The sequence below is a fragment of the Equus caballus genome, chromosome 8 (genome assembly GCF_041296265.1).
Source record: "Equus caballus isolate H_3958 breed thoroughbred chromosome 8, TB-T2T, whole genome shotgun sequence".
NCBI classification, from domain to species: domain Eukaryota; kingdom Metazoa; phylum Chordata; class Mammalia; order Perissodactyla; family Equidae; genus Equus; species Equus caballus.
In genome coordinates, this window is record NC_091691.1 from 21,482,639 (window position 1) to 21,496,338 (window position 13,700).

Below are 13,700 nucleotides of genomic sequence, written 5' to 3' on the forward strand. Positions count from 1 at the left end.
TTAATTAATTTCATCTGGTCATATTAATAGAAGTAGAGAATATAGAAGGAGGGAGGTTTTAGTCTCATTCCCTATTACCCTTACGCAGAGTTGCTCCGCCTCAGCACTACTTACTTTTGGGGCCAGATAATTCTTTGTTGTGGAGGGCTGTCCTGTGCACTACAGGTTGTTCAGCGGGTGGAGGGGAGAGCAGGAAATCCAAGGGGGAATGGTCAGTACAGACCTGCCGTCAGGCTGTTCGTGGCCTCCTGGGGAGAGACTCAGGGGCTACCAGGCTGCAGAATCCCAAAGAGGCTCCAGCCCAGAATCGACAAGGAAGAAACATGAACAGGGAGCCAGGCCTAGAGGGGAGACTCAGGAAAACAAGACCAGAAGGAAAGTCTCAATTAATAATAATAATAACAAGACCAAAGATAATCATAATAGCAGCTACTATTCTTTGAGCCCTTACTCCGTGCCTGGCACTAGACTGCCATTGTCTCTAAGTCTTGTGACGCCCTGTGAATGTCACCCTTATCGTCCTTATTTCTCAGGGCAGAAAGCAGGCTAAGGGAAGTTAGGCAGCCACCCCAAGGTCACACAGCCGGGCGTCAGTCAGTTTCAGCCCAGCTCTAGGGGACTCAGGAGCCAGAGACCTTGACTAATTCAGAGACACCGGGACTGGCTGACCAGCCAGGGAGGACAAGCAGGGGCGAGAGCAGTCCGTGCTTCCCCGAGCTGTGAAAACAACCGTCAGACCCCCGCCTCCCGCAGCCAAGGACACGCTGATCTGGCCGTCCTCATGGATGCTCCCAGGAGGCTGTCACCTAATGGAGCTGGAAGGCAGGGCTGAGGGAGGGGACTTGCCCAAGGTTCCCAGCCAGACTCCCGCCCTCCTCCTGGGGGCCGGCTCTGACCCCGCCCTCCTGCACGGGACTGATCCCCCCCAAGGTCAACACAGCGACCATGGCCAGCCACACTCCGAGACCCTCCAGCTGCTGACTAGTCAGAACGTCCCCATCACACCGCACTCCACCTGCCTCTGCTCCACTTGTGCCCCAGGGCGACCTGGAGTGAGCCCCCCGCCCTCCTAGGGTCTCGGGTCCCATCCATGTGACGGGACACAGAACCCCATGTGCACCCACACGTGCCCATATTTCGTCTATATTTAGAAATGAAGATATGCCCAGACAGCAAAGTTCACCAACTTCCGAGTGGATAATAAAAACGCGCTCGGTCCATACACCAGAAGACTATTCAGACACCAAAAGGCAGGCAGCACCCACACCTGAGGTGCTCTCAGGCTGGCGCTCTGTAAACGGGTGGACTGCGTGGCCTGGGAATCACGTCTCCATAAAGTGATTATTTAAGAAAAGATGCGCCCAGACAGGATGTCAACAACAGTGATGGATATTTTGTCTTTTTCTCTCTTTTTGGTTCTCGTATGATTGATTTTCTTGATCTGGTGTTTTTCAAATCACAACAGTGATACATTCCTGTTGAAACAAACGGAACCACACAGAGAGGCCTAAAGAAGGAATTGATCACCTGGTTCCCGCCGCTCACGGCTGCCCGTGTCCAGCCGCCGGGGCAGAGGTCCACTCGGCATTGTGAGATGGCTGCCACCCTTCGGCCCCATCGCCCCGACTGCGTGGATAACCTCAGGCAGAGACAGTGCCAAAAGCCTAAATCGGGGACCTCTGAATGTGACCAGGCTGGGCCAGCTGTGCCTCCCCAGCCCCACCTCCGCCCTCTCCATCCGCCCAGTGTCCACAAAGGATTCAGAATCCCGAATTGGCATCCCACCGCCGCCCCCCGGGTGACCTTGGGCCATCTCACTCCACCTCCAAGCCCGGCCTCGCCTGGGACCTGGGACCCACCATGCCCGTCCCCCTGGTTGTGTGAGGGTTAAGGAGAACCCCACAGGGGAAACAGTTGGCTTGGGATCAGGCCAAGCAGATGCTGGGGCACCGAGAGTGCCGGCTGTATGCACACAGGGAGGCTGGGTCTCCACGTGAGCTGCAGGATGCCCACAGCACTTCGGCTCTGCCATCCTGTATCCTCAGTGCCCACCGCAGACGTCCCACTGGGGAGGGGGCTCGGGAGAGCCTGCGACAGTCAGACGGGGCCTCCAAGAGAGGACAGCTTGTCCCACGGAGAGGGGGCTGTGCGCCTGTTGGTGCCCTCACTGCCCTCTCTCTCATCAACATTCTCGTCCCGGCCAGCCAGACAAGAGGGCTTTGTTGAGGGGACCCCGGGAGAGAGCCGGCCGGGCCTGTGTGTGTGTTTGTGTGCCTGTGTCTGTGTGCACCACCCCGGTGGATGTACAGACCCCTGCACACGGCCAGGGACAGACAAGACGCTTGGCATGGGGCCAGGAGTGAGTTCCGGTTCTGTGATGACAAAGAAGATGGTGATGATGAGGCTGGTGGGGATGGCTGCTGACACTGAGCACTCTCTCAGTTTCCGGTCCCTTACATACATCCATCATCGTGTCACCTAATCCTAGGAGGGAGGGACCATTCCCATTCCCATTCCCATTTTACAGATGAGCAAAGAGAGGCTCCAGGAGACCATGTGACTTGCCCAGGGCCATAGCTAGTAAATGGCAGAGCGGGGATTTGAACCCTGACCCGCCTAGGTCTTACCCATCTGCTGCTTTATGACAAAAGAGTCCTAAAAGATGACGGGGAAGGCAATAAGGAACTGCGTTCGGATTGCAGGTTTGGGAGTCCAACTGCTGGATTCAAGTGTCGGCTCATCCCTCTCACTAGCTGTGTGCCTCAGTTTCCCCTTCTGTAAGATGGGGATAATGATAGTACCCACTTCCTCCTGGGGTTTGTTCCTTGGGTGCCTACTATGTGCCATGCTGACGACTTTAAGTGCCTTCTCCTGGCCCTCCTCCTGTAAGCTCCTCACAGCCCTTGGGAAGTAGGTATGGGCCCCATTCGCAAGTAAGGAAGCTGAGGACCGGGAAGGGGAAGTGGCCATGCGGAGAGGAGAGGGAGGGAGAGATGGGAGGAAGCTGCCGGAGGGAAATGCACAGCCAGCCTCCCTGCCCCCTCCTGGAAGCCCCCAGCGGCTTCAGGCCAGGGGGCGGGGCCTGGCGGGGGCGGGGCCAGCCCTGGGGCCCCATTGGCTGCGCGGAGGCACCCGCTGAATAAAGCCCGGATGGGCAGCCCCTGGGACAGTTCAGAAGACAGTCCACCTGTCCACCTACCCTCCATCTGTCCATGGGCCATCTGCCCAGTCTATCCATCTGGACCATCTCCAGTCATCCCTCCTTGGCTTACTCGCTCTACCCAGCGCCCCGCTCCATCGCTTTGCCAGGTGAGCGGCCCCATCCTCAGCCCCACCCCAGGACCGGAGTGCCTGCGCCAGCCGGGGCTTCCCAGGGGAAGAAGGGCAGGTAGAAAGAGTCTGTTGGGCATAAAAACCCATGCTTTGGAGCCAGACTGCCTGGGTTCACATCCAGCTCTGTGCCTCAGTTTCCTCATCTATAAAATGGGGACGGTCATAGGACCTTCCTCATAAGGTTTCTGTGAGGGTGAAATGAGATAGTGCATTTAAAGTGTCCGGTCCAGAAGTCATCATATTTCGTTTTTACTGAGCTCTGACTGTGAGCCGAGTGAGAGGGGAGTGACTTCTGACGGTGGGGCGCCTGGCTAGCGTCCCTTTCTGAAGTCTCCCCTTCAGGGGCGAGAGTAGCAGGGTGGGAATGGGGTGGGGGCAGTTTACAGGTGCTGGCTTCACACAGGGCGAGGGGTGATGCCCGCGAGGGGTCCCTGTTGCCTCACTGAAGGCATCTGATGCTGCAACAGAGGCAGGTGGTGGGAGGGGCTTCCCAAACCAGCGGTAAGGGGTCTTCGTGGTTGACACTTCCCACCTCCAACCGGGAGAGATCCCTGAGGCCAGGGCTTGGTGACTTCACAAGACCCAGGGCTTTAAGGTCCAGTCCGCCAGAACAGGGGGTTGGGGGGTGGCTGGGGGGGAGGCCATGGCTTGCGGAAAGCCCCCAGGAGCTGAGAGCTATTCAGACCGATGGGGGAAGCCCCTTGTGGAGTGCCTCCAGTCTCTAGCTTTCATTCACAAGATCTAGAGGGGAGGCGGTGTCTGTCTGGGCCCCCTCCCAGGCCCTGAATGTCGGTTAATTTGGACAGACATGGGATACCAACATTTGGGGGGTTCTAAGGCCGGGGGGTGTCAGGAATCCCACCGCCTACTTTCCTTCTGACCCAGGCATATCTGGCCCAATCTGGGAGAGGCGATGCCTGAGCCAGGAGGGCCAGGGCAGGGGGCTGGACCAGACAGTGTCACTGGAAACGCGGTGGGGGCTTGGCCTTCCGGGATGGTACAGGGCGGGGGGGGGACCAGAGAGGCCGCTCACCCAACTACCCGCTGATCAATTCTGGCTCAGCCCAAGTCGGGGGGCATCAGCCTCCCCCATGATTCTCAGCAGGAGAGAGGACAAGATGGAAAGGCTGGGCCACCTCAACTTCTCCGTCTCCCAGGGGGCCTGAGCCACCCCCACGTGTCCTAGAGGGAGCCTCGGCCCTGGAACCGGACTGCTGGGTTCAGATCCTGCCCCCCCCCAACCCCCCGCTGTGTGATCTTGGGCAAGGCACATTAATGTTCCAGTCCCCATCGCTGGGTGACAAACTACTGCAAGATGTAGCGGCTTCAAATGACAGCCATCATCACGCTGTTACCTGTCGTGGTTCTGGGCTCAGCCAGGCAGCCCCCACTGGGCTCTCATATGGTTGCAGTGTGACGGGGGCTGGGCTGGAGCCATCTCAAAGTGGTGTCCCCTATCTGGCAGTTGACATTGGCCATCAGTGGTCACTGGGACGCCCATATGTGGCCTCCGCACGTGGCCTGGGCTTACTCCCATCTCGGTGGCTGCGCCTTGAGAGGGAGCTTCCCGGAGAGATGGCCAGGCTGTGTGGCCTCTGTGACCCCGCCTGGGGGCGGTGGGGCCCTGGAGCTGGCTTACACTGGCTCTGGGAGTGGATTGTGCCTGTCCGTGTTCATTGCATCATGTTGGCCTCGGCGAGGGACGTGCGTCACGGAAGGGCACGCCCTGCAGTCGGGGCCTCGCTTTCCTTCAGAGATCCCCTTGTTAACCATTCACCAGCACACCACTGCTCGGACGTCACACCGTCACCTCCATTGCAGCCACAGGCCCCCCGGGGGCCAGGGGAGGACACATAGACCCCTCCTCCCGCAGAGAGCTCGTCAGTGGCGCCTCGAAAGCGGTGCCTGTGGGATGGGAGGAGGTTATGTAGCCATCCTGGAAAACATGATGGGAGCCTGTCTCCTGATCAGAAGAATGGGGCGGTAGCGGCATCTCTAGGGTTGTCCAAAGGATGCAATGAATTAATATCTGCCAAACTGAAAACAGTGCCTGGCACATGGTGATCACTTTATAAGTGATCATTAAGTACTATAGTGATTATTATTAAAACATGATAAGAAGAAGAAGCTGGATAATAATAAATAATAATAAAATAATAAATATAAATAAAATAATTTAAAACAGGGAACAGGGCTTTCCAAAAGTTTGTTTTAAAATACACACATATTTAAATAAGGAATATGTGCCCGCGGCCAATCGAACAGCACAAAAGGGAACTCGGAGCGCCCGCTCTCCCCAGAGGCCCCGCCCGGACTAGTTCCTCGCGTGTGTGTCCTGGGATGCTCCATGCACGTGGAAGCAAGTGAACTGTGTGTGTCCACATTTTTCGCACACATAGCCCAGACCTGATGTCCCGCCCCTGCTTTACCCACTGAGCCATCCTGCCATTCCTTCTGAGTCAGCACCTGCACCGCCCTCCCCCCCACGCCCCTCCAAAGCTGTGGGGTCTGAGTGTTCTTGCTGAGGGTCGAGCCTCCCAGCAGGGTGGGTGTTGGGGGGGTCCTTATCCCCATTTTACAGATGAGGCAGCTGAGGCCCTGGGGAGATGACTTGTCTGATGTCACCCGGTGAGGAGGAGGCCGAGTTGAGATTTGACCCCGTCTCCAGGACATTGTGATCCGGGCCCTGTCCCAGCCTCCTGGGAAGGGAAGGAACAGGGTCACTCACAGCCACACCGAGAGGCTGCGCTGGCACCAGGGCCACCCTCCAACCCTCCGGGTTTCCTTCCTTCCTCCAGCAATGATGTCCACAGAGCCCCTGCACGTGCAGACCCCGGTCCGGGACAGCCCGTCCCTGTCCAAAGTGGCCGGCACCAGGGTCTACCTCAAGATGGACAGCGCCCAGCCGTCCGGCTCCTTCAAGATCCGGGGCATCGGGCACCTCTGCAGGACGGTACAGGACGGGCTCCGTCAGCAGGGCGGGGGCGCCAGGTCCTCTCTCCTTGACAGGGCAGGGCGAGTGCTGCGTGAAGTCTCGGGCTTCCAGGCTGGGCCTCTAACTCCCCACAATGCCTGAGCATCCACCATTAGCACCTCCTCGGGTTGAGGGGTGCCCGTCCGTGAGGTCCCCTCCTGGGCTGACCCCAGAGCCACCAGGTGCCGGCCTCTCCCTCACCCGTCCCTGAACCAGCCTCTTCGGGGAGGGAGGATGTCAGAGGCCAGGGCAGTACAATTCTGTGTGCAGGAAGGAGAGGTCAGCATAACTTGGAAACAGTAGGAGGTATTCCAGGTGGGAGGGGAAAGCCCTGGGACAGACTTTGAGGTGGGCCTGACCCCTCCCCACTTACCTCCACAGTGGGCTGAGCGAGGCTGTAAACATTTCATCTGCTGCTCGGGTAGGTGGCCTGCATGCCTCTTCCTGTCCTCTGCTGTGTGTCCCGGGGCCAAGTGCTCCACCTCTCTGGGCCCTGGTTTCCCCAGCAATGAGCTGTGGCAAACATCTATAGCAGTCCCAACTTGGATTCCAGGGGGAGGCCGGCGGTCACCCAGGGGAGTTCAGAGCCCTGAGGTTGGGTTGAATGGTCCCAGCCAGGCTCCCGGTTCCTCCCACACTGACGCTCTCTCCACCCCCTACCCCTGGCAGCGGGCAACGCAGGCATGGCAGCTGCCTACGCCGCCAGGAAGCTGGGCGTTCCCGCCACCATCATTGTGCCCAGCACCACCCCTGCCGTCACCATCGAGCGGCTCAAGAATGAGGGTGCCATGGTCAAGGTGGCGGGTGAGGTGAGTGCTGACCGGGGCGGGGGCCACAGAGGGCACCTGGTGGCAGGGCAGGGTCCTCCGGCGCCTCACCCCATGCCACCTCCCCTGTGGTCTTGCAGATGCTGGATGACACCTTCGAGCTGGCCAAGGCCCTGGCGAGGAACAACCCCAGCTGGGTCTACATCTCTCCCTTCGACGACCCCCTCATCTGGTACGCAGAGCCCGGGGCCACCCCTCCACCCCTGGGCACCTACCACAAAGCACACCATCATGTGCGGCAGTTGTACACGCATGTGCACGGCATCGTGTAGAAGCACACGCACAAGCAGATAGAAAACGCACACGCACGTGCCCCAACGCCCATTCGCCGTGGCCACACCCAACACTCCCATGAGCCAACACACAAGCTCAGAGACACAGGAATCTGCCACTGGGTCCCCCGGGAAGCAGACCCGAGACAAAGATTTCACAGAAAGCAGTTTGCGTGGGAGGTGATTCGTTAGCGGCGTGGGGAAGGAAGGAAGCCACTAAGGCTCAACTGGGCAGGCGGCTGCTGGGGGCAGCTGGAGCCGAAACCCTCGGGGGGCCCCTGGGAGCCAGTGTGGAACATGAACCAGAGTTATCCCACCCGTGCGAGAGGATGCTGGAGTTTAGACAGCAACACCCGCAACTCTTCATTCTCATCGTCACTGGCTGGGGGCTATTCTCAGGGGGTGTCCTTGGGGGCTGTCGTCTGCTGGCACCGCCGGTTGTCACATTCATAGGCAGCTGCGGTGGCAGAGAGAGCCCTCGGGGGAGAGGCAGCTGCTGGCAGCTGGAGATCTGGGCGGAGTCGGGGAGGAGGGGACTAGCCCCGAGGCCCGTCAGCTGCCTGGGATAAGGGCAAGTGGCACCGCCAGGAGCCCCGCCTGCTGTCCCCAAGAAGCCCAACCCTGACCTGCCACCCTCCCACCCCCTGCAGGGAAGGCCACCGTTCCATCGTGAGAGAGCTGAAGGAGACCCTGAGCACAAAGCCGGGGGCCATCGCGCTGTCGGTGGGCGGTGGGGGCCTGCTGTGCGGAGTGGTCCAGGGGCTGCAGGAGGTGGGCTGGGGGGATGTGCCCGTCATCGCCATGGAGACCCTCGGAGCCCACAGCTTCCACGCCGCCACCACTGCCGGCAAGCTCGTCTCCCTGCCCCAGATTACCAGGTGAGCAGCCGAGGGAGGGCCCCGTCGGGTGGTCAGCCAGCCTGGGGGCTGCCGGGCAGGTCCCGACACCAGTACCATTTCACAGGTGATGACACCAAGGCTTCGGTCACCTGCCCAGAGTCACAGTCCATGGGTGGTACTGCTGGGACCCAACCCAAGTCTATGTGGCTCAGCACCGTGAACGTCACACTTCTGCACATGAAAAGTCTAACACTAGTCATTCATTCTGATCCTTGGGGGAGGGCTCCACACCTCATTAATTTGCCAGCCATTTACCGAGCCCCTAATCTGTGCAAGACGCTGGCTGATCCTGGGGGACAGTGAGGAATAAACACAGTGCCCGGGCTCATGTCCCAGCCCCACACCTTTGATGGTGTTTCATTAGGATCAGGTTTGGCCGCATTATACGGGAGCCCAAAATAACAGTGGCTCAAACAAGATTGAACTTCATTTCCTCTTTTATATTAAAAAAAAAAAGTCTGGGGGGCGGGCGATGGGCGAAATGAGTCAAGGGGGTCAAAAGGTACAAACTCCCAGTTAAAAAATAAATAAGCCCTGGGGCTGCAATGTACAGACTGGTGACTATCGTCAATGATACCGTATTGCATATTCGAAAGTTGCTAACAGAATAGATCTTAAAAGTTCTCATCGCAAGAAAAAAATTGTAACTATGTGAGGTGACAGAAGTTACCTAGACGTATTGTGGTGATCATTTCACAATATATACAAATAGTGAATCATTATGTTGCACACCTGAAACTCCATATAATGTTATATGTCAATTATACCTCAATTTAAAAAAAGTCTAGAGGCAGGCAGGCAGTCCCAGGGCAGCACCCTGAAGGCAGCGGCCCAGATTCCTTGAGTTTTTTGCCCCATCATCCTCATCATGTAGCCTATGGCCCAAAATGGCTGCTTAAGTGCCAACTATCACACCCATACTCCATGTGGCAGGAAGGTGGAAGCAAGGGCAGAAGCTATGCCCCTCCTTTAAAGACAGACACAATACTTCCACTTACCTCTCATTGGCCAGAACTTGGTCACATGGCCACACCTACTGCAGGGGTGGCTGCGAAATGTCTTCCCACCAGGCCTCCATGTGTGCAGCTGGAATAGATATGGGGCCGACATGTCTGCCACAGATAGGGGCCACTGAGTCTGAGTAAGAACAACTTCTGGATTGCCATGCCCGGTGCCCCGGAGCCACCGTGCTGGCCTCTGATCCCACACTGTTGGGACTGAACAAATAATTGTTGAGCGCCAAGTCTGAGCCACACGCTGGGCTAAGGGCTAAGGTGGTCCAGACCCCGGGATGCACATGGGCGAGTCGGGGAGATGGGAGCAGCCAGGGATGACTCGGGGAGGTGGGGGATGGAACAGGCTGGTTACACACGCAGGTCCTAGTCACAGGACCCTGCCGGCAGCCACAGCACCACTGCTCCCTCCACGCGGGACCTCGGGCAAGTCACTGCGTGCTCTCTGCCTCAGTTTCTCCTTCTATAAAATCGAACCAACTAACAGCAGGAACTGTTGCGAGAGTTAAATGACACCTGTGAAGTGCTCAGCACCCAGTACTTCTCAAGAAGTCAGCGCTATGCTTGTGTTCAGGGGGAGGACCGTTGGAGAATTCCACGTGGGGCCGCGGGACTGAGTGCTCCCCCTGGAGGACTCCTGGGAGGAGGTGGCCTTAATCCTGAGCCTTGAAGGGCGGGCAGGCCTTGGGCCAGCAGAGCGGTGCTAAGCTCAGTGTGGGTGAAGCAGGTGGCGGTGACAGCCCGGAGCAAAGGCTGGGAGTCCCTCTGGGGGACCGCAAGGGGGCCTTCCAGGCACTTGCTCCTGAGCTGATGTTGAACAGAAAATGACACCGTTTGCCCCACTGAAGCAACCTGTGCCTCATTAGAGGACCCCACTCGCTCCGGGGAGCCCCCGGGACCTCTCAGTGCTTCACGGCTGCGGAGGGTACGCCCCGTGCCCCCGCCTGCGGAGCCCCAGTTGCCTCCTCCCTCTCACACCCATCCCCGTCTCCGTCTCTCCCCCCCATCCCGACCTCTGCCTCCCTCCTCTCTCTGTTTCCCCCATTCCTGTCCCCTCCTCCATCACTCCCCTGCCAGTGTCGCCAAGGCCCTGGGTGTGAAGACTGTGGCGGCTGAGGCCCTGAAGCTGTTTCGGGAACACCCCGTTTTCTCTGAAGTTGTCTCGGACCAGGAGGCAGTGGCCGCCGTGGAGAAGTTCCTGGGTACGTGCAAGTCCTTTCAAGACCTGACCCACTGGTCCAGGAACTAATTTGCTGTCCACTTGAGGCCACAGGATTGCATTCACCACAAACTTCCCTCACAGTTCTGTCTCCTGTCCCTTCCTAGAACTTCCCGTTAATGAAGAGAATACAGTGCAGTGGTAAAAATGGGAGGGCCAAAGCCACAAATGAAGATGTTTGATAACCATGACAGTAGGGGACAGTAACTGAGTATTTTAAAAAGGTTGCTTCTGAGCTTCCTGGTAGCCAGGGTGAAAAAGGAAAGCATGGGCCTCAGCTGTGGGCTCAGGGGTGGGTCTGGAAGTACGTGGGACTCTTTCTAGGTTCAGCCTAGGACAGGGATGGCAAACAGACACACACACGCACACACACACCTGCGTGCACACACATGCATACAGGGTCGCAGATATGCTGCCACCTAATTCTCCTGCACTGGCAGTCAGTTTGGCTAATCAACCACGGCTCTCCTACTCAGGCGATGCCTCAGAATCCTTCTCAACACAGTGCTCAGGCGACTATCACCATTTTATCAATGTTAGCATCAGGATGAAACCTAGCCCTGGCTCAGGTTGGGAGGTCCGTCTAGGGTAACGATGGGGCTGGTCCAGGACCTGAGTCTGTGGCCAGGCCAAGAGTGGACTGGCTCATAAACCCCACGCTTTACCCAGGGCCCGACAGTCCCCTTGCACCCTGTGGAACTCGGGCCCCGCCCTCACCTCCCCCTCCTCGGGCAGATGACGAAAAGATCCTGGTGGAGGCCGCCTGCGGGGCAGCCCTGGCCGCCGTCTACAGCCACGTGGTGCAGAAGCTGCAGGGCGAGGGGAAGCTCCGTGCCCCGCTGTCCTCGCTCGTGGTCATCGTCTGTGGGGGCAGCAACATCAGCCTGGCCCAGCTGAGGGAGCAGCTGGGCATGAAGGACGGGCTGCCCCAGTGAGGACGCCTCCCCGTGTGCCGATCCCTGCCCGGGAGACCCCTGCAGGGGCCGGAGTCTCACCAGCTCCCCGCTGCACACCGTATTCTCGTGCCCGCTTGTGGGCCTGTGGCCGGGCCAGCCAGTCACCCTCCTGTCCTCTCTGACGCTGTGCCGAGGGGCCAGCGCTCCCGGAGGCGGGGCCTGGCGGTCAGCAGCCAGTGAAGCTGTGAACTGAAGCTCTTGGCCGTCTGTGTGGCCGCTCTGTGACGGTCCTTAACAGAGTGACAACCGCCACACACAATGTACCAGGCCCCAGAGCAGCGTGGGCGGGAGGGACCAGGATGGAAGAGACGTGTCCCCACCCCAGGCCTTTCCCCCAGGGAAGGTGGACAGGGCTGTGGTCCAGGGTTGAGGAACCACCTCGTCCTTCCTCCCAGGAAGCCCGAAACCCCATCCTTCCTCATTTTTCTACCGTACAAACTTTTTCATTGACAAAGAGAAATATTTATGAAACGAAGATCCTCCGGTTTCTCCATCATTGCTGTCTTCCTCCCTCCCCTCCTTCACCCCCACGTCTGCTCTCGGCCCAGCTCTCAACAGCAAGTGCCCCCCGTCCTCTCCTCGGGAGCCCACAGGGAGGCCGGGACCCCGACCCCAGCTGGGCTGGTATGCCGGGACGGGGCATCCTGGCCTGGCGGGGAGCAGGGCAGGGAAGTGGCGCTGCACGAGAGGGCTCGGGGTGGGACAAGGGCTGTCTCCATGGGAGAGCCAGCTGGGGAGGCAGAAGAGGCAGACCGTCCTTCCCAATAACAGTCAGACCCATGGGAGCAGAGTAGTGAGCCCCCCATCCCTGGGGGTGTGTACACTGACGACGCCCATCTCCGGGACAGGGAAAGAGTGGACTTGAAGTCAGTGTCGTGCAAACTCTCCAGAAACAGGAAACCCTCTCTTCCGAGGAGAGTGTGTGCTAAAGCCGGCATACAAAACAGACAGAGGAGCTGCCGGGCGGCCTGGAGGCCTGCGAGTAGGCGAGGGACCCCACTCAGGACGTCCCCACACCACCCACAGCAGCCCCAGCGCACTTTTTTGGATCCCCAAGTTCAGAGTGAAGTCTGAGAGCCACGCCAGCCGTGGGGACGCCGCTGTGCACTTTCTCCAGAGCGTCCACGGGCACCTTACACACTCTAGGTTCCTTCACCTTGTTAACTGTCTCCAGAGCAGGGCCTTTTGTTCCTTTTGTCACAAGGTGTCTCCACGACCTGACAACAGTGCCCGGCGTGCAGGACACGGTCCACAAATACTTGCTAAGGAACGAATGCTGAGTGCCGCCCCGCGGGGCTGCGTGCGTCACAGCCGCCATCACAGCAAGCCCTTGCCACCCGCCAGGGAGGTGCTGCTCACAGCGCCGCCCCATTTTACAGAAGAGGCAACAGAGCGTCAGAGAGGGCAAGTCCCACAGCTCGGGTGGAGGCAGGATTCGAGCCCAGGTCTCTGACTGCAGGGCTGTGTGCTTTCCTCTCCCCAGGCACACAGCACTGGGCAAGTCTTGTCTCCTGTGGCGGCTCTGGGGAACATCGGATGCAGAGGGACGCTGTTTTGCATTGATCTGTACCCTACAGTAGGACCTGGGAAGGTCCTGGTGGTTAACAGGGCCCTAGAACAGGACCTATAAACACATGGATGGATGGACGGACGGATATGGACAAATGGATGAGAGATGAATAGACAGATGGGTGTAAAATGGATGGATGGGAAGATGGGTGGGCGATGTGTGGGTGGATGGATAGGTGATGTGTGGGTGGATGCGTGGGTGACGTGTGGGTGGATGCATGGGTGATGTGTAGGTGGATGGGTGATGTGGTTGGGTAGATGGGTGATGTGTAAGTGGATGCATGGGTGATGTGTGGGTGGATGGGTGATGTGGGTGGGTGGATGGGTGATGTATGGGTGGATGCATGGGTGATGTGTGGGTGGACGGGTGATGTGTGGGTGGATGCACGGGTGATATGGGTGGATGCATGGGTGATGTGTAGGTGGATGGGTGATGTGTGGGTGGATGCATGGGTGATGTGTGGGTGGATGGGTGATGTGTGGGTGGATGGGTGATGTGTGGGTGGATGGATGATGTGGGTGGATGCATGGGTGACTGTGCAGATGGACAATGTGGGGATAGGCTGCCAGATGAATGAATGGATAGATGGACAGACAGGAGGATGCAGGGATAGATGGCGCAGAACCCACACCTGAGA

The 13,700-nt window shown here is 58.5% G+C and overlaps 1 protein-coding gene across 5 annotated transcripts; it reads left to right on the forward strand.

The window, feature by feature from the left end:
* The first annotated feature begins 3,107 nt into the window (after positions 1–3,107).
* Positions 3,108–11,968, forward strand: SDS (serine dehydratase). Of its 5 annotated transcripts, none has more exons than XM_001490154.6 (8): positions 3,108–3,309; positions 6,132–6,286; positions 6,689–6,728; positions 6,977–7,116; positions 7,215–7,306; positions 8,057–8,284; positions 10,396–10,520; positions 11,273–11,968. In XM_001490154.6, exons 1-8 carry the CDS (start codon positions 3,213–3,215, stop codon positions 11,470–11,472), a joined length of 1,077 nt encoding a protein of 358 aa, XP_001490204.5. In that variant the 5' UTR covers positions 3,108–3,212; the 3' UTR covers positions 11,473–11,968. The 5 variants fall into 5 exon arrangements, with proteins under 5 accessions (XP_001490204.5, XP_070131547.1, XP_070131548.1 ...); XM_070275446.1 differs by having other exon boundaries at positions 3,119–3,309; positions 11,207–11,968; XM_070275448.1 differs by having other exon boundaries at positions 3,169–3,309; positions 6,132–6,586; positions 11,207–11,968.
* The last annotated feature ends 1,732 nt before the right edge of the window (positions 11,969–13,700 follow it).

Bases quoted from the DNA above. Each gene is read 5' to 3' on its own strand.
- SDS (XM_070275446.1), top strand. From the start codon at position 3,213: ATGGGCCATCTGCCCAGTCTATCCATCTGGACCATCTCCAGTCATCCC. The intron at 7,117-7,214 runs GTGAGTGCTGAC...GTGGTCTTGCAG, and splicing joins TGGTCAAGGTGGCGGGTGAG to ATGCTGGATGACACCTTCGA. The intron at 8,285-10,395 runs GTGAGCAGCCGA...CTCCCCTGCCAG, and splicing joins TCCCTGCCCCAGATTACCAG to TGTCGCCAAGGCCCTGGGTG.